The 19,932-nt window shown below is 39.3% G+C and overlaps 1 protein-coding gene across 1 annotated transcript in view; it reads left to right on the top strand.

Moving 5' to 3' along the window:
* MYOM2 (myomesin 2) overlaps window positions 1-7,935 on the top strand; it is an 81,346-nt gene extending 73,411 nt beyond the window's left edge. Inside the window, exons 35-39 of the mRNA XM_059835882.1 lie at window positions 1,093-1,256; window positions 1,591-1,627; window positions 1,752-1,774; window positions 2,642-2,697; window positions 6,723-7,935. Coding sequence (XP_059691865.1) covers window positions 1,093-1,256; window positions 1,591-1,627; window positions 1,752-1,774; window positions 2,642-2,697; window positions 6,723-7,067 — 625 coding nt within the window. The 3' untranslated portion in view covers window positions 7,068-7,935. The remainder of the gene's footprint in view (window positions 1-1,092; window positions 1,257-1,590; window positions 1,628-1,751; window positions 1,775-2,641; window positions 2,698-6,722) is intronic.
* The last annotated feature ends 11,997 nt before the right edge of the window (window positions 7,936-19,932 follow it).

The raw sequence follows: 19,932 nt of genomic DNA, 5'->3' as shown, positions 1-19,932 counted from the left end.
GCAGGGAACATAATACAAGTCCTAAAGCCAGCATGAATCATCCACTCATGGCACAGTGGGGAATATTACATGTAGTATTTTCCAATATATAGCAGTTTCTAGCCAGGTATCTAATTTGGTGTGCTGAACTCAATGTAGTCATCTTACAGAAAGGGAAATAGTAAAAATTCCTTTTCCCCATCCAAGTAACTCTCTAGCTATGAAGCAAAATCAGCCCTGTCTGGGCAAATAAATTAACTGATCAAAGAGAAGCTAATGTTGACTTTATCCATTAAAAATTCCAGCTAAAGATGCTTGGGAAAGAAGGATGAAAAGAAAGATTTCTTTAGTTAATGAGTGAAAGAGGAAAATTCTCTGCAAAACATTGAAAGTGGTCTGCTTTGCATGCTCTCCGTAAATAGCTTCTTCTATTTCCACTCTTCAGGACAGATTACAGACCCAGAGAACCACTGTTCTGAATCAGTAGGACATTTCCTATATTCTTAGCTTAGGAAGTGATGATAAGTCAACAGAATGCTACTGTTTTTTAAAGACCTGTTTATTAATAATCTGCAGTTAGGAAATTTGCTTCTTGTCTTGTTCTTAAAAAAAAAAAGTGTATTGTGACTTGATGCAAGAATAATAAATTCTATGCAAATCTTTTATTGTTTTCTTAATCAATTTTTGAAGTTAATGAAAGATAAAGATTTTTTGCTCATCAGAAAAGGTTATTTGCCTCTAGTTTACCATTCTGATATATTCCATGGTAGTGTGTATAGAGCATACAGAACTCTAAAGTCATCCACCATTTTCGCATACAGACATGTATGTGCATATAGATAGAAACACATACGATTGTGTATGTGGAGAGAAGGAGAATGAGAAGAGGGTGAACAAATTAAGCTTTGGAATGAAAGCTCAAGCTAATGGTTCCAAAGTGTTTCATACTCCCACTAGGAAGAAAAGAATCTCTTGTGAACTTGCTCTCATTACTTGCAATTTATCTGTAGTTCAGGAATAGTACGTTATCCTTTGTAACTTTTTATAGATGATCTCCTATGGAGAATATATATGAAAAGAATATTCAAACTCATTTCTATTCATTTTTTCAAGGGAATCTAAGATTTCTTCTGGTGAAAAGATGAAGATTGGTGGTGGAGAGGATGTTGCTTGGCTGCAGATAGGTGAACCCACTGAAAAGGATAAGGGGAACTACACCTTTGAAATCTTTGGTGACAAGGAATCCTACAAACGCACACTTGATCTGTCTGGGCAAGGTATATTTATAAGACCATACTTACATGGCAGCTTTTCATGGATTAAACAGAAGTAACTGGCAATAATCAGAGGAATGACAGTAAAAAAGAGAAAGCCTTTGGTCAAAATCGGTTGCAGTTTAGTTGCATAACTGTTTTGATCTTTTTAGTCTTGTATGTGTTTTCACTACCAGTGGCACTGGGTTCCAGGGGTTTGGTTTCCCATTTTGCTACTGTGTAACCGTGTATGTGTTTTAAAAGAGCTTTAACATGGGTATGTGTTTAAATGCTTATACTGAACCCCAAATGCAAGTTATGTTCATGAACAATAACTCTGTCAACTGTTTTGTTACAGCTTTTGATGATGCATATGCAGAATTCCAGCGACTCAAGTAAGCGCTACATCTTTTGCATTTTAATGCTGTAACAATAGTGTCTTAACCTACAGAAAAAATTATTAATAATTTCATTAATAACATTATGTATTTCTTTTCCTCTCCTCCTCAACAATTTTAGGGCAGCTGCTTTTGCTGAGAAGAGTAAGTTTATTTTATATTTTATCAAACGTGTTCTACAATGTAGTCTAGTGTTCTCTTTAAGGCATCCATCATGATATGCTGTCATAGCTTTCAGAGTTCTGTGGCTGCAGAAATCCCCTGTTAGTGCATAATACTGCAATAATAATAGTAAATTGTGGGTCTATTTGTCTTTAATTCCAATGGAAACCCACTAAAATTTTACACATGTTGCAAGACTCCACTACATCTTCTTGTGTCTGCAGAGGTTTTGTGAGGTGTGAGCTTCTGCATATCACACAAGAGGTGTTGACTGTGAAAGCTGATGATGATACTAAATACTGGGATCTACCTATTAAGTAAAAAATTACCTACTAATGCCTGCTGGGTGTAGTGCTTGCTGAGACACAGATAGTGGGGAAGCTTGTTACTGTTAGGAGCTGTTGGAATTCTGGTACTTTGATATCAATTCCCCTAGTAATGACAAGCTGCTTCTTGCACAAAGACAGTGGCAGAACAAATTTTCCTTAGATCTTAGATACCACCAAGATGCTAAAAGCATCCTCCTTGCTTTGCTCTGGGCCCAAAGCACAAACTGTCAAGCTCAGCAGTAGCTTCAAGGTAGTTATGTGTATCAGTTTAGAATGCTGTAGCACAATCTTGCTAAAAAATCTGAGGGGATCATAAAAAATTCTAAAAAGAAATAACACAAAATATCACAAAAATTGTATTATTTTGTTATTAATTAACCAAGAACTACATTTTTTTTAAGATAAGTAAGTCCAAACAAAAGTTGTGACTAATATGGCACCAAGTTATAAAATCATTAAAAAATGAGTAATTTTGAGTCCTAAACTTCACATGACTTACATATTTTTCTTTAACTCCTAGATCGTGGTAAAGTCATTGGTGGTTTGCCTGACGTCGTTACTATAATGGATGGGAAGGTAAGGACAGTTTTTGTCAATGAGTCATGCTGACTGGTGAGAGATTTGCTTTAATGGCAAAAGGGGAGGAAATGTGGATGATTTCATAGAAGCAGAGAGCAGGAGGATAATTTAAACTATCTAATGGTAGTAATTTAATTGAGACACATGCAAAGTCACAAGCGAGCATAGGTACACCGTAAGCTGACTATACAGTCAGAGGAGGCACCACCAGATTCAGATCTTAGGCAAGCAAGGTCAGCCTCAAGAGGAGCTGGTCTTTTGTGCTAATTATGCAGAGGCTGAGTTAACTGCATACTCAAATCTGGGCTGGCTTTCAGCTCTGTGTACTGAGCAGAGAAGTTCAAGGGGAGAGTCCACTCCTGACCTGTAGGAGAAACTGAAGAGGCAAGAGGAAGCAGCTACCCTCTGAGACCCAATGTAACAGAAACAAAAACTAGGTCCCATTCTCCAGTATGCCAGACATAGACTGTTATGGCTGGTAAGAGTAGAGGAGGGTAAAGAACCTACCTGGGCCAAGAGGCTAAACTCTTCCCTCTTCCTATATATTGGCAGCTAGCCCCATTACAATATATAATTACAGAAGACTGAAGGCCATTGAATACACCTGTTTTTTGACATCAATAATAACTAAACACCCCGATACAAAGGCAAAATTGGTGAATCTTTACAAAGTCCTTTCCTAGGTCAGTCTGACTGCTGGAGAAGAAATTTCATGATGCTGACTGACTGGTGTCCCTTACTGGGCTTTCTGTCATGGTGGAGAAGGCTCTCATGCAACCTCAGACCAAACTCTCTGGGTACTAAAATAGAAGGAGAAGACTATTAGTCTGAGCTGCTGTTAGTCCCTACAGGTGTGAGGAAGTACCGGAACTTGGTCTTTCCATTCTGAGGGTGAGTTCCAGACTCCAGACACCCAAACCTTCAGTCCAGGAAAGACAAACTCTTTTCATCCTTCCCACACAGACAGCAAGTTCTTGTCTGCTTTCTCCTGAAGCAAATCTTCTTCTATTGGGTGCCCTGTCCTTCTCTATGTGGAGAAACTAGGCCTCTTCAGTCTGGGAAGAAAAATGACTGAAAGAGCAAAAAGAAATCTGCAGCATTGTGCATGGCGCAGAGGAAGTACTTGGAAATGATTATCCAGCACTTCTCACAGTGTGAGAACTAGGGAGTGCATAATTACATGGTCATTACAGGCTTTAAAGAATCAAAAGAAAGTATTTTTTCAATTGGTTCATAATTAATTTGTGCCTTAGTATCCTAGGCAAAAATACATTTGGGTCCAAAAAACCAAACAGGCAATACCATGAAAGGAAGTCCAGCAGGGGCCATTAAATACAATGTTCTCGATACAACTTGTGCTTATAACCAGTTTATAAGCCACCAAACTGTGGAAAGCAGGGAAGTATACTGGCAATAGGATCACATTATTCATCCTTTGTATTTTTGTACACTTTCTTAAGCAGTTGCTTTTGACTTCTAAAAGAGCTAGATGGACTTTCATTCTGACTGACTATAGCAGTCACGAGCCAATGTGACTCTTACCATCTGCTGGCTATCAAGAGCGTGTTGATCAGACTGTTTATGTCTCTTGTGTGAAGTGCATCTTCAGAGACAACAGCTGTGTCGCTTTGTGTGGAAGCTGTCTTTCTTCTCACTGGATTAAGAGGTTGCACACAACTCTTCCAACTTCCTGCGTACTTGGCCATTTTCTGGATATCCAGGAGCAGCCTCTTTAGAAAGATGGGGGAACATGTGGGCCTTGCAGTGGATGCTGAAAGTTGGACCAAAGAAAGATGATTTTCCTCTTGGCCCATTCCTTCCTTTGTCTCTAATGGGTGTTCACATGAGGTGCCTTCTTATTGTTGTAGACAGAGGCACCTCACAGCAAGAAGGCCAGTCTCTGAGGAGGTTAGGTATAAGTCACTCTATGGCCAACAGCTTAAAACAGTCTAACTGCAAGGAAACAGCTCAGTGAAGTCACCCCTGACTGCATGCACAGACGAGCTGCAGTTTCCTCATACAGTCATGCCCTAAAACCCACAACCTTAAATTAAGGAAATGCTACATAGTAAGTTTCCAGAAGTAAAAGGCTTCAAAAGGGGCCTAATCATGTGAGGATTATGTAACTGAATGTGTGAAAAGAAATCTCTGATTCCTGAAATCAGGCAAAACAAAATGGATCACAATTTAAAATCACCTCTAAATTAAATATGAACAGGTATCATGCAAGAATCATGTAAGTACAAGTGTGAGAAGTAACTATATAAAAAAAAAAAGAGCAGAGTTTTCCTCATGCAATGGAATGGTATAACTACATAAATATATGGTCACAAGACAAAGCTTTACTAGTGCTTCTTAGGAGAGTATAAATGATTTTAAGTCAGATCTATAACTTAATATATTAGAACAGGCCCAAATGACCTAAAATGACTGTGGAATATATCTGTTCTCTGGTAAGCTTTTAATATTAACTTATTAAGGCTTGATTAATTATTATGAATTAATAATTAATTACTCTTAAATGAGGTCACTTTTGAGGGCAATAGTAATGAAATGATGCCTGAGTTACAGAAAGGACAGTAAGATTTAAACTCATGTCATTAGACATTAATTTGATTTCCCAAAATTTTATTTTCATGTTTGCATCATTACTCCTTTAAATGTTTTATAGTAAGGCTAGTTCCTATAGGCTATTAGTTAACTTTACGTCATACATGATTTCACTTCTTTAAGAGTACTCACACACTTAGGTTGTCACTGGGTTGTACCCAGAGCATGTAAATCTCCCTTCAACATTCCCCTCTGACTCTGGAGGCATGTAGTATGCACGACTGCTTCTATTTGTGAACGTACAGCACTTTTGATCACTTAAAATTTCTTGCTGTTTTATTTTTTTCTCTGAGTTATATCACGCCTCTTCATTCGTCATAATTCAAGAAAAATACTGTACAAAAACATGCACATGTGCACACAGACGGACTTTCTCTGCTCCCTCTGGGTTGGGAGTCTGTGAAACCTGAAGGGGAATATGGCAGGGAGGGAATATAAGGAAGCATTTTGGTAGAAACTATCAGTTTTGGGTTGTTCATTGCTTGGGTTTTTTTCTTCTTTTTTTTTCCCCTAACACAATGGTGCATCTATGAAATTCTTAAGGTGACTTATAATTATCTAGGACAGAATTTTGGGCAGAATGAAATTCAAGCAAAGGTGGACAAAGGAGGCAATAATCAATGCAACTTCTCAAATGATTCTTTCATTCATTCTGTCATCACTGTACCTAAATACATAAATTTTACATATCTATACATATGGTGGTCAAAATGGAGTTCAGCAGTAACTATATAAAAATTTGGAAGAATGACCATGAAAATTTTACGGGCTTCTTCAATCTCAGTTCAGTCCTTGGAAAATACCTGAACTGCCAGGATGGCCTACTAGGTCATGTCAGCTATCCTCTGAATATGCTGTACATGAGTGTAACACTTTTATAACATTTATGTATTATTTATTCTTCGTGAAATATGTCCATTTTACTCGTCAGCAGCATCTAGAATCATTGTCCAATGATTCATATTTTATACTCTATTTTTAAGTGGCTTTTTTTTTATCATCTCAAGCAATAACCTCAGGAGGCCTTGGTCAAAAAAGATTTGCTCAGTTATCCCCCTGTTGTGTACAGGGAAACTTCAAGGATGTTTTTAAACCTATCACTGCCTGAACCTCATGTCAGACTAATGGGTTGTCAGGAGTATCCTGCAGGCAGGACTGCAATGACAGTCCAACTTACCATCTTCAGATACTGTTACCTTGAGGCTATTACTGCATCACAGTCACTGGTAAGGTGGTGAGAAGAGTGAATTAAAAAAAAAGTATTAGGAACCCTACTTTTCAGTCCTCAAGAACATGATACCTGTCTTACTTTAATTAATTAGGAATAAGAAGTGCCTGAAAGCAATACTGAGACTATTCTGGTTAAACAAATCTGACTGATCCTTAAAATTACTTCTTTTTTCCTCCCTCAGACACTGAATCTGACCTGTACTGTGTTTGGAAATCCTGACCCCGAAGTGGTTTGGTTCAAGAATGACAAGGCCTTTGACCTTAATGAGCACTACGCTTTTTCACTGGAACAAGGGAAATATGCCAGTTTAACAATCAAGGGAGTGACCTCAGAAGACTCGGGCAAATATAGCATCCATGTCAAGAACAAATATGGCGGGGAAACAGTGGATGTCACTGTAAGTGTGTACAGACATGGCGAAAAAATGCCTGAAATTAAGCCAGGCCAGCTTGCTAAACCCAGGCCAATACCACCATCAGAAGAAGTCCTCAAACCTGAGGAAAAGGCAAAATCCAATAAAAAGTAAAGCTTGACAGTACATTTGACACACATAAGTAATTGGTAATATCCAAAGGGAAACTGAGCTTTTAGGAGTTTGCTTTAGGGAGGTAGCTGTGCTATGATGCTGTACACATCTGCGACAATCTCATTTTGAATATATGTAATAGGGTGGGACTTAAAAATAGCAAAAAGCCAAATGCCTGCCAGAGGTTCCCATATGCAATGCCAGGTTGCACAAACCTATGGTAAACTTCCATTTCCACCCTCCCCAACCCTCTGTAAAAAAACCCCAAACCAACCCAACAACCTCTGAGAACAAATGTCCCATCAGTAAAGGTAGTGAACTGCAGTTAGATACATATTCAGAGATGGTTCCTACTTTGTTCCACACATAGTCCCTTTGGCTTTGAAGCCTCTGATCCTGTAAGTCTAGTGGATAGTCTCTATTTAGTAGGGATACTGTTGTTTTATAGTGTGACTTTATGTTTAGTAGACTTTTACAAATGTTCACTGTTTATTCATCGCAGCATAGGTCACATGGTTGTATTTTGTTTTTCTTGCTTTGCGCTTAATAAAACTTTAAAAGTCACCTTTGCTACTCACTGCTCCAAATCACACCTAACTAGTTCTGTTTATTCTCTTTCATTGTTTAATTATTGCTTATTGTACAATTTCACAGCTGGTAGCATGCAGGCTATCGACATTCAATAAAGAATGCAAATTATGGTTAATCACAGTCACTGGGTGGCTCTTGAGACATTAATTTTGCTCTTTACAATATAGGTCAAGATGCAAGCTTAAACTTGGTACCAAAAGACATGTATACAATTCTGTCACTTAAGATAATTATGTCTTTGATTCTCCTCTATCCAAAATAAACAACAGAACTCTTCCATGGGTGAAGTGATATTCTTTGCTAGGCAAAGATTTCAATATATGCTTATCATGAAACGTTCAAATAGAATGGGCTTCAGTGAGATTACTCACATACCTGTCACACAATTCATGATGGAGTGTTTGCAGTGCTGGATTTTTCAGATCAGGTTCCCTGTTCAATAAAAGTCCATTTATCTACCTAGATGAACCTTTGTAATATGCTAAGCAGCTTCCAGCAAATTCTTCTTCTAATGGTAAGTAACACTGATGATAGTAACATCCTGGATGCAGCCCTCCTCTCTTGTGACTTCTCCCAGTCTCTAGGATAAATGCGAGGAAAAGGGAGCATTGTGGGAGACAGGGGAGCTTGGATGAGGGGCAGCCTGGAGAAACGGCACTCTGCAAAATCTTCACTGGAGAAACTGGATGAAAGTCTTTGGCACAAGTATCGGGACTGCAACTTGTGTTTGGGGTCATGGCTGAAAGCCCGTGCTGAGTCTCTGACAGACTCTGAGCTTAAATGTGGAAAATATGGAAATAATTTTCCTGGCTTTTTTTTTTTCTTTCTCCCCCCCCCCCCCCCCCCCCCCAGCAGACAAATTGAAAAAACAGGAAATTGAACAGTTTCAGAGTAAATTTAATCTGAGGGCTTTTTTCCCTTTTTTTTCCTCATTTAAGTGACATAGACCTTCCATTGTTTGGTCTGACAAACAAATACTTCACTTGATTCAAAAAATGTTTTATTTTTGAGACAGATGAAAAGCAGAGGAAATGAGAAGCCAATTTACAAGCTGTCAGATACAGTAGGTTGGAGCACTCATCTGGGAGACAGGAGAGCAGCATTCCCCTTCCCCCTCCTCTCCATCCATGGAGATTTGAACCTGTATCTCTGACCACCAAGGGTAGTGCACTAATCTCCAGTCTTCCCTGTATTTGGAAGTGCTGCTTCTATTTATCCTTTTTTCACTTTGTCTGACCAGGTAAACAGACTGAAAAAGAAACTAGACCTAGGCATCCTACCTTTCACATGAGCATGTTTAATGCTAGATTTGAGAGGTTTTTCTCCCTTTCTTGTACTTTATCTTAGTTTTCAATATTGAAGGAGGGATTGAGGGTGTGGTACTGTAGACTATTTAAGAACCTGATGGTTTGAAAAGACAATGAGAGAATGAGGATGGATTCATTGTAGTTTCAAATTCCTCAAGTAAGAAAGACTGCAAGCCTCCTTTGCAGTCTTATCATTGATATCTGTGAGTAATCATGATAAAAATCAACATGCCAGCTCTGGAAAGGAAATAGTCTTTAATCACACTTTATTAAAAGATGCTTTGATTTTAAATAAATAGCTTTTTGAAAGATTTGTGTACTTAGATCCAATGAAAAGTGATTTTATACTTAAGAACAGTATAAACAACCAGGAATCACATTGGACAGTGATGAAAAATACTTCTTTTGGGTGAAAAATTCTTGTGGCTGTGGAACCACATTCTGTGTCTGGTCATTGAATGAAAGTGTCTGAGAGGGTTAAAGACTCAAGAACATGATATTGCCATGAGATTGCTTAATTAGGAAATTTTAGGACACAAAGCAAAGCAAGGATTTATCCTCCAAATATCTATGAAAATAAGAAAATATATTATTATATGACTCTGTCGTCACAAGAACTTCAGCAAATCTCTCAATAAAATAACTCAGATTTCCTTCTTTTCTGTTTTCATTTCTTATTAAAGGCCTTTAAGGTTTTCAAAATCTTACTATGGCAGGCTCACAAAACATCAGAGTCAGTCTCTGTAGCATACAAAGTGAGTATCAGCAAGAATTTAATATTATTCTTATCTCCTTCTACAGTACACAGGTTAATTTTAGCTGAGACTATCAAATTATTGTATGTTATGGCAGCTTTTCAGACGTATCCTTGGGCACAGGAGACAAGGTTAGTCTCATCTCGGTTGTACCTTTAGCTGGCCTTCTTACTTAAGCAAGCTTCACTTATTTCCTTCCAGGCAAACAGAAATAATTTATTATGACAGTTAATCCTCTGCTGAAGTACAGAAATTATCATTCACAGGAACATTGTATTCAAAAGGCTAAGGACTTCCTATAAACTCTTTCACATTTTTCAGTGTTCCATGTACCTTTGATTCTTTTGTACACATTTAAAAATCTTGTTACCCGTGCTAGGAAATGAATCAGATCAACTGTCTTTAAAAGGGACTATCTTTTCAGAGTGAATGTGAATCTAGTTGCTCGGAGGGGCAATACAATGGGATGGATATTAGAGGGATGAATAGTATGCTCTGGTAATCAAGTCAGATGGAATACATCAAGACGTATTAGCATTTGCACACACCCTTCACAGACTTGGTGTCAGCATTAGTTTAATTAATAAACATTTTGAAGGAGGAAGAGAAGAAAGGAAGATTTGCTGGAGAAGGTCTGATGCTGGATGGGCCTACCCACACTAAAGTCAAGGGAGATTGACTCATTGATACTGGTTGTGAATCTAGTCTGTTATTTTTACAAATCCAAGGGCCCATTACAGTGAATTAGCTATTTCTGTTACCTTTAAGAAGAAATGCTTCTATTAGAATGATTTTCTGTCACACTGGTGAGTTTTGTGTTGTCTGAGTTTCATGTTGCGCTTTTCTAGGCAGTGCTAGCGTGAAATGGAGCATCGTTGACTTGTCATGGGAGGCAGATAAGATGTCAGCCAGTTGTGCTGATGGGCCAAAGTCGTGGTTGTGTCTGTCATGTTGGCATTCTGCTACAAGGCTGGCAAGGCTGCCTTTTCTCCAAGCACCTGCTTCCTTTGAATCAGCTTTGATATGTTACTGTTTATTTTCTTGAAAACAAGTTTTATGAAAATTCCTCCTAAGGCCAATTTAAAGGTGCTTTTTATGAGGAAGAGATTTTTTTTTTTATGACAGTATTTGCCTCTAGAGTAAATCTTTCCCCAGCTTATAAGGTTCATTTGCATCCCACAGCTCAAAAAACTGTGCACACTTCATTAATCTGCTCTTGTATGGAGACAGAGGTTCACTGATAATAGCACCCTAAGTGATCTTAATGCAGAGACAGTTTTTAAAGGAAACTTTTCAAATATAGTAAAGCACTTTATTTTCTGTTTTGTAGAACTAAGAGTAAAACCTCTAGATGGCACCAGAAGAACAAGATAGAAATGAGCAGGTCTTAAAAAATTCTGCCAGCTACAGCATATCCATCATTTTGATGCAAACACATCACTTGGGGAATGGGAGATTATTAAAAGCATTATACTTATACCAGTGACAAGGACAGGTCCAGCAAATGACTGTTTCCCGGAAATAGCAGGTGATTTTGCAAGCAATAACGCTGCCTCTTAATCTTTGCATGACACACATTAAGAGGTTAAGCATGCCTTGTAAAATATTGCAAGACTCATGTTACATCAAGTTTCTCCTTAGGATATGAAAACCCCAGCATATCAACTATATTTATGGAGGAAGATCTGAATTTGAGCTCTAAAGGCAAAGCTCTCAGACTTAGCAGCTTCCATAGCTTTTCAAAACACTGTTTCTAATACTGCAAGGCGCATGCCCTACAATTTTTGTTCAGTCTTTACAGAGGGATGATTCCATTTGAAATTAACAGGAGGTCTGGGAGCAAGGAGCGCAGGGTCTGGCTCTCAGCACTGCCACTGAAAGATTCAGTGATGTCGAGACCTGTAAGAAACTACCAGTAGTCTTCTATATTAATATTTAATTCCTCATTGGAATGTGCAGTAACTCAGTACCAGCTTTGTCCTTGGGTATTAGCTCAAGGTTTATCAGATTGTTATATTTTAAAAATAGCACACTTGACCTCACATAATTTCTTTTATGAATGTTTGAACTTTGTGTGGGTACATTAAAGGACTGTTAACTTGTAATAAACTTGTCTCATTTTTTAAGTTAATGTAACTTCATTTTCTGTTATTGTTGCTCCTCTGTTATGTTAATACTGTACAGCTGAGAGTCTGATAGGAAAAAGAGACTTAGACACCCTACTGCAGTTAGAAGTAATATGGTTAATAGCTGCAGCTAAAGCCTTTCCCATGGTATCCTAAACTATCCAGCAGGGTTGTCCCATGCAGATTTCACTGGGCACCTCAAGAGGGAATTTGCCCTCCACCCTGCCGAGAGCCTCTGCGGGAAGCCATTATTCATCCTATGACGTTGGTGCACGCAGCATGTAGAAGAGAGGCAGATGGAAAGAGTTACAACTTCTGTTAAAGACAGAGCCAGCGTAGCTCTTTACCATTTTAAATCATGGTAAAAATGATGACCAAAATTTTAGTCTGCTGACTTAGTAACTTCCACTGGATGATTCTGAATGAAGAAGTGCACTAAAAGCCAATCAAAAAATTGTAAATCAACCCCAAAGCCAGCCCTCCTGATTGCAAGATAGTATGTGAAAAAGAACACCACACAGTCATGTGCCACTTTTGCTGTCTGGGAAAAAATGCCTTCCACATATGAAAATGGCAATCAACCTCCTGCATCGTGCTTAATGGGAGGTAAAACACAAGACGACTCCCTGGCTGGGAGTTACGAGGCCACATGCAGATGTCTCCATCTGAGCTAATCACTGAAACTCCCTTCTTAGAAAATGGAGAGAAACAAGTACTAGTAGGGCACAAGTCATGTCATTCTAAAGCAGGTGTCTCAAATAAGTGAGATGAATCATGTCTATTCTTTCCACTGACTGTAAAGGGAGCTTAGTATAACCAGGTTGGATGGGAGACATCTACATGGCTGACGTTTGAAGTTAGGTGTGATAAATTCTGCACCATGTTTCTCTAATTTAATTAGCTCTTTACTTGAAAAATCTATTTACAGAGATGCTTCATAATACCTGGAATTTTTGCTATGTTTTTTACAGACTGGCTTCCTCTACTGAACTCTGGTGTTTTGAAGTCTTTGCTGCCTTCTCTGATATCCACGTTATTTTGAAATCTCTGTGTAAACATTTGCTGACTTCCAGCAGCCATTTGGTCCAAACTTATGGCTGACTCTTGTGATTTGGCCTTTACCAAGACATTGTGTTAGGCCTTCTATTCTTTTAAATACGTAAGTCTTCATACCAGTTTTCGATTGGCTGTGATGTTGCTGTTAGTGTGGGACTTGTTTCTACCTTTGGTCCTCTCATTGCCATTGCTCTGTGGCAACATCTCAATCAATAGATGGATGCCATAAGCCTTTCATGGTCAGTTAGTGCCCTTTTGCTAAGCCCATAAGATATGCCCTGTGCAGTTTCTGCGTCATGCTGGCCAGGCACACCCTCTGGTTGGAGAAGCATGATTCTTTGGTTCTCATGTGCCAGACTTCTTCCAGTGTGCCTAAGGCAGCTCGGTGACTGGCCAAAGCTCTGAATCCTCCTGCTCCTGGGTTTGAACCTGTCTGCTTTTATCTTCTGGTTGTCTCTAACTAGTTCCCAGTTATCTTTCTGTTCAGCTCTGTTACTCTCTAGACCTTGTGGTTTCATGATATGATCTGTGTTCCTCTGTCATTTGCTACTGCTTTAATGGCAGAATCTGTATCAGTAAATAAAACAGTGCCAGGCTTGATTATCTAGTCCTTAGACCAACACCCTGTACACATCATATTAACCCCTTCTAGCATCCACGGCACCCATCTGAACTGCCCACTGGAGACAGTACTTACCCACTCTAACTTCAGATCAGGAGATGTTTAGGAGTGTGTGAGCTGACCTGCACAATAACTTTGCTAAGGTCAGTCTGAACAAATAAAAGTACTATCTAATTAAGTTCAGTGCTGATGCCTTAGCACTGGTTAATTTACTAGCAGAGGTTGTAACTGAAGTGTCCAAGCACCAGTAGCTGTATGAAATGTGTATGTGATAGCATCAAGACTTAGTGTCCTGTTAGTAAGTAAATAATTGAGCCTATGTGGCTTGCTGTTCTCATAATCACTTTAAGCAATCAAGCCTACCCTAATGAAAACTAAATGTTTGGTTCAGCAGCCTGTGTGTCTCTGTACTGTTGGTAGCTGAACCCAGCATTTCTGGATGTTGACCCTTTCCTGTTCATGATGCCCTTTTATCAGCATCCACTACTGATTGTCTTCCCACTAATTTTTGGGTAACTTGGGGAAAAAAATGGGTTATGATTAACTGGTACATTAGTACTTGAATTCCTCTGTAATGTACACAGCACTTTACAGGCTTAGACCTTAAACTTCCTGATTTTTTTCTTGGCTTTTGGATAGACCTCCAGGTCACGTACAGTAAACACCTGTGGCAGCTTTGCTGTTGAAGCTTATGTTCTGACCTTTCAGGAACAGGTTGGGCTCTCATGAGACCTTTCTCCTTATCTTGGTCCATACTGCCTGCTGCTCCAGTCTGTTTCGCTTTTATGCCTGGCCAATGGGCTTCCAGGTTGCCTTGGATGTGTCTTTTTTCTCCAAGTGTGACATAAGGACCTGTTTCACCTTGTCATCAGGTCTTAAACCTGCTTTTGCATTCCCTTTAAACACAATTGTGTTTTACATGCACAGCTCTCCTTTTACTGGTTTCAGACAGCTAAATTCCTATGGATTTTATTCTTTTCGGGCTTACTCATCTGAAGTAAGTCTGTGTCCCACCCTGTTGTGACTGCCTGAAGTGTCCTGTCGCAAATCAGAGAGTATTGCTTGCAGACCTCTCTGTCTCCTGCATCAACAAGTCACTTGTATTGCAGTCCATTTCATTAACCATGATTTCCCTTCTCAGAATCTTATCCTTGCGTCGTAGTACTGAAGACTCAGAAACATAATTTCCATTACTTTGAGATCTCCGCATGATACTTTCTGTTAGGCTCTGGTCAGGCCTTGTGTCCATCCCATGCCAAAATGTGAACTGATATGACTATTCCATTCCAAAGGACACAGCTAGTAATTCCCCTTCCATCTGAGCACAGTCTCTTTGGGCCTGACAGGCTTTAATTGAAAATGTCATGGGCCAATGACTTTGCAGTAACTGTGCTCCCAAGTCTCCTCCTGAGCCTCGGGCTGTAATTACAGATGCTCCACAGGCATTTCAGGATTGGCAGCTTGCTTATATTCATCTTTATTCTTTCAGATGATCTTGTATTTTGGTGTTCTGGTTGTTACATCATGGTTTCTTACCTATTCCTCAGCTTTACAAACATCTGATATGAAAGTGCAAAATGTAGAAAAACTGCCTTCTGCACCTGTACATCTCTAGACATTTCCTTGAAGGCTCTCAATTCCTGAGAATCTATTCAGAGATGTAAAGGAGTTGTAAGTGCTGACTGTAGGAAGAACATTTCCCAACACTTTCTTTGGAATTATTCTAATTTTACAGCATGAACCCTTTTTCAACATAGTCTATAAAAAAGATTTGGGACAGCAAAAACCTTGGTGCACGGGCATCCCTTTGTGTTTATTCCCTTCAAGCGGGAGCTCTCTGGGGCCAGATAACTGAAAAAAGGGAATATAAGGGATAGAAAGACCACACGGTTTCATTGCCAATAAAAATAAGCATGTACTTGTTGGGAGGCTTTAATTCTTATCGTGTGTTTGACTTGAAGGCACCTCCATTAAACTCACACTTAAACTTTGAAAATTTTTTCAAACATTCCCAAGCCTCAGTTGAGTTCCTATTCAATTTAATTATTCTTTCAAGTGCTTTGTCTTTTCACACATATTCAGTCTTTCCTTGACCTTCTCCTGCTTTGCTGAATCACAAATGATAGCCATCAGTTATGACAATGGACTGTTCCCATGCTTGAACAGGTACCTGAAAGTCCAGGATAAGCACAGAGGACCCGATGGATCTGCTAGAGGGTGAAGGAAAGCAGAATATAACTCAGTTACCTCACAGACGGTAGGACATGGAGTCACTGAATTCGAGGGAGGCATTCACAGATTTCTGGAGGCTTGAATTAGGTCATTCATTGTCTCAAGAAAAATACCAAAATTAGCAGGAAAACAAAATTACTGCGCTGATATGGACTAAGGACTAACTTAATTTTCTCTTTTTCACAGAATATGGCCTAAGTCTTTGCTTATACTCCATCGCCTACGCTATTTAATGCACATAATTCTTGCCCTTCTCCATCCCCCTTTTAAGGAGATGGAAAGATGGGGTAGCAGTGGAAGTGGGAGTACTCATGTCCTAAACATCTCTGTGCTATTAACATTCAGGGCTAGCTATTGTGAATAAACAGCTGTCAAATAGAAAATTCACATGCAGAGTATTTTAATTTCAAATTCCTAATCAAAGAAGTACTGGAAATGAAAATTAAGTCTAAAACAACACTGAAGAAACTCTGATTCTGTTCATATCAGAACATATCAGAACTCTGTCCTGTTCATATGTCTGAAATATGTGTTTCGTAATAATGTTTCTACAAAGTGCAAAATCTAAGGGCACTGATAGCATTCTGATTCACTGAACATTCCCAATGTGTTCAGGTATTTTGGATCAACAGATAAACAGATCTCTGCGGTGCTTGCAACTCAAATAGTGCAAAACTGGATTTGTGCCAAAGAAACTAGAATTGACTAGAAACACAGACAAATGGAATACCAATTGGCTGGTCTACATTCATTGCCTGAACCAAGAGAAAGGAAAAAAAAGTAGTAAAATTGACAATTAAATATCTTCTTTCAAATTCTTCATGCACAATAATCTATGGTGTTATTATAACATATACACAGGCAATACATATATTTTATGAAAAAAAAATCCACAAACCCATTATTTTTATTGTTGTTAATTCTTTAGCTGTGTTAATTTAAAACATCTTCCTTTTTAAAAAGCATTTTCATGCAATTCTTAATTTTTATTTTTCACTAAATGAGCTGATTTTATTAAGGAGAATAAGACAGAAAACACACATGGAACCACACAAACACAAAAGCATACAGTATATATGGTATTTGTGCTAACTGATAATAGTACCTTCACTCATTGTTTGAATATTGCCATCCTGATCCTACCTGCAATGCAATAAAATGCATACTAAAAGCCAGGTTTAATGATCTCAACACAGAATCACAGAATCACTAAGGTTGGAAAAGACCTGTAAGATCATCAACTCCAACCATCAACTAACAACACCATGCCCATTAAACCATCTCCCACAATGCCTCGTCCACACGCTCCTTGAACACCTCCAGGGATGGTGACTCCACTTCCCTGGGCAGCTTATTCCAGTGTCTCACCACTCTCTCAGTAAAGAAATTTTTCCTAATATCCAGCCTGAACCTCCCCTGGTGCAACTTGAGGCCATTTCCTCTTGTCTTGTCACTCATCACTTGGGAGAAGAGGCCAACATCCACCTCTCTGCAACCACCTTTCAGGTAATTGTAGACAGCAACACTTTTTGAAGTGAATTTAAGTAGCAACATTGTGCAAGAGAAAATTTCTCTTTCACTGATCTACTTATGTGAATAAACTTAAGCATAGTTATTTCTCTTTGAAATCCGTATTCCCACTGACTAAAGATGGTACATATGAAAGCTCACCAGCATTTCCTTTTTAAAAATCCTGTTTGCAGTTGCATATATGTTTGACTAACTATTAAATTTTTTTGCTGAAATTCTTTATGGTAGATCTCTGCCTCAGAATGTTTTTCTTTTAGTGTTATTTTATTTTGGGAGGAAAATGGCAATTTCTTTGAAAACTTATCAGCTTTTCCTATGACTGAAGTCAGGAGAAATTATGTGAAGTACATTACATATATGCACATATGTAATATATGCACATATATATTCTATAAAGTATATCTGCAAAATGTGTTTATTAACCATTTTATGAAGACTAAAGCCCTCTCAAAAGTCTTTCTTTTCAATCCCCCAGACCTTTGGGTCTTGAAATTTTTCTTGAGATTGAATGGAGAGGAGCAGGAAAGGGGATCTGCAGAAGAAAATTGCCTCTTGCTGTCCTCTTGAAAACCTGTCTAAATTTGGTCAAGTTGGTAAATTGTAGTTTGTACATGAGTAGAGATTTCCTAGAGGTAAAAGTCTCTGATGGTTCTGTGTGCACAGGTCAAGCTCCAGTCGACAGCGGCTTGCCCATTCCCTGAGATGACTCCTCTGGGATGCCAGAGGCAGCGCCTGCTCTCCTCCTAACTAGATGCTGCAGCGAAGAGCATCTCTTTTCTTCCTCCTGCTTCCCTGCGGGATTGAGGCAGGGTAGGAAGAGGGAGCTGGCTGATGCTGGTGCAGAGCTGGTGAGGGGAAATGGTTGTGGGAAGCCTGGGACCACAGGGAGCCCAGGGAGAAGAGGGGAATGGGGACCGTGGAGATGCTGGGGGGCAGCTGGTAGACCGAGTGAACAGGACAGCTTCAGAGAGCATCTGATCGTGGAGATACTGGCCTGGCTGCGAAAACAGGCAATAGCAGGGAGAGAGGAGAGTTTTAAAACTACAAGGGGCAGCATGAGCAGAAGGCAAGGAGACTGCAATGAAGGGGATGGGCAGTCAGGCTGAGATGAGTACCCAGATACATGTGTTGAAGAGGCAATAGTGAAACGGAATACAGCTGGATGGGAAGGCACAAAAGCAGTAAGGGCAAAAGCATGGGTTGGGTGATATGTATTTCTGTCCAGAATCTGAGATCATGGACAACTCTGTGTATTTTAGATTACTACATTTTATGAAATCTGCTATTGATTAGCCAAAATTATTATTGGTGGCAGCTTCTAAGGGAGCAGAGCATGGCAGGTGAGTGGCATAACAGGACTGAAATTCAGGAGGATCAAAAGATCTAAGCAGTAGGATAGAGTGACAGGAAGAGAGGCACTGGTGAGAAACTGAGGAAAAGATGCTGCTGTAACTGGGGAAGACCATGTCAGACCACAAGCCAGAGTGCTAAGGAAACGTATCAACTCTGAGATACTAAAGGAAGACTCGGCAATAACACCAACCAGAGTATGCAGGGAAGAAAGAGAGAAATTAAACATTCAACCAAGCTTGCAGGCTGAGAAAGAGATTGATAGTGGTTATATTCATGGCTATATGAGGATATTTGCAATGGGAGTGTCAGAATTTCAGTTTGCTGAAAGTGTTAGATGGCATGAGACACTGGCATCAGAAGCAGAGATGTGTGATTGAGCTGCACAAGAAGCTTCAAGCTAGTCAGATGAATGTAACAGTTGTTCTTTTATTTATGACAGATATATCCCTGCAAAGCTCTGATCTTCTACATGTGAAGACTACCAAGCTCACTAAGGGACTCAGCTACACGATTCTAAATAAATAAATGAAAGTCTGTGACCAGGTCCTCAAGATAAACTTGCAAAATCTCAATCTGAATCTTTCTGGTGGTTAAACCTGCCCCCTTCTCAGGATCTCTGTACAGCACTTGGACCTGCTAAGCTTGATACATAGAGTGATCTGAATACATTATACATATTGAGAAGTGGGACACTCTCTTCTATTTGAGGGGATGCTGTTAGGGAATCCTTTAGTTTGGGGAGTTTCTTCTCCTTACCAGCTGTCCTAATACTAATACCAGAACTATTGACGAAAGGAAGTTAATGTTTGGGCTACACATCCTGATTAAATGTTTTTCTGGTTGACTGGCAGGAGGATGGATCTCAAATAGGGCAGAGCAGGAACTGCACAGCTCTCAGTATTCTCTCTGCAGTGATTTCATCTGTCAAGCTGCATACAGCTTTCTGCTTGGCTTTACAAAAGAAAAAATAATGAGAGATACCGTGGCCTGCCAGTTTCACTGACGTGTCCCTGGTTCTCTGTACCCAGCTCCAGTGACACACTATGGGCACTACCTTAATGTTTATGACTCTCTTGCTCTTCTGGCATGGTACAAAACAACCCCCAAGAATCTAGCATATATTTTTCTCACCTGTAGATGTACTTTGTTTTCAAGGTGTTATTTTGTTTTCATTACCTTGCCGTTGTGGCCATGAGCTATCGTGTGAAAAGCTGCAGCGCTGCATTTGCAGAAAACAAATTTGTATATTTTAACTGCCATTTTCTGAATTTTAAGCCCTGCCCTGTTATATTT

This window comes from Gavia stellata, chromosome 2 (assembly GCF_030936135.1).
Source record: "Gavia stellata isolate bGavSte3 chromosome 2, bGavSte3.hap2, whole genome shotgun sequence".
Lineage (NCBI taxonomy): Eukaryota > Metazoa > Chordata > Aves > Gaviiformes > Gaviidae > Gavia > Gavia stellata.
This window is presented reverse-complemented; position numbering and strand designations above follow the sequence as displayed.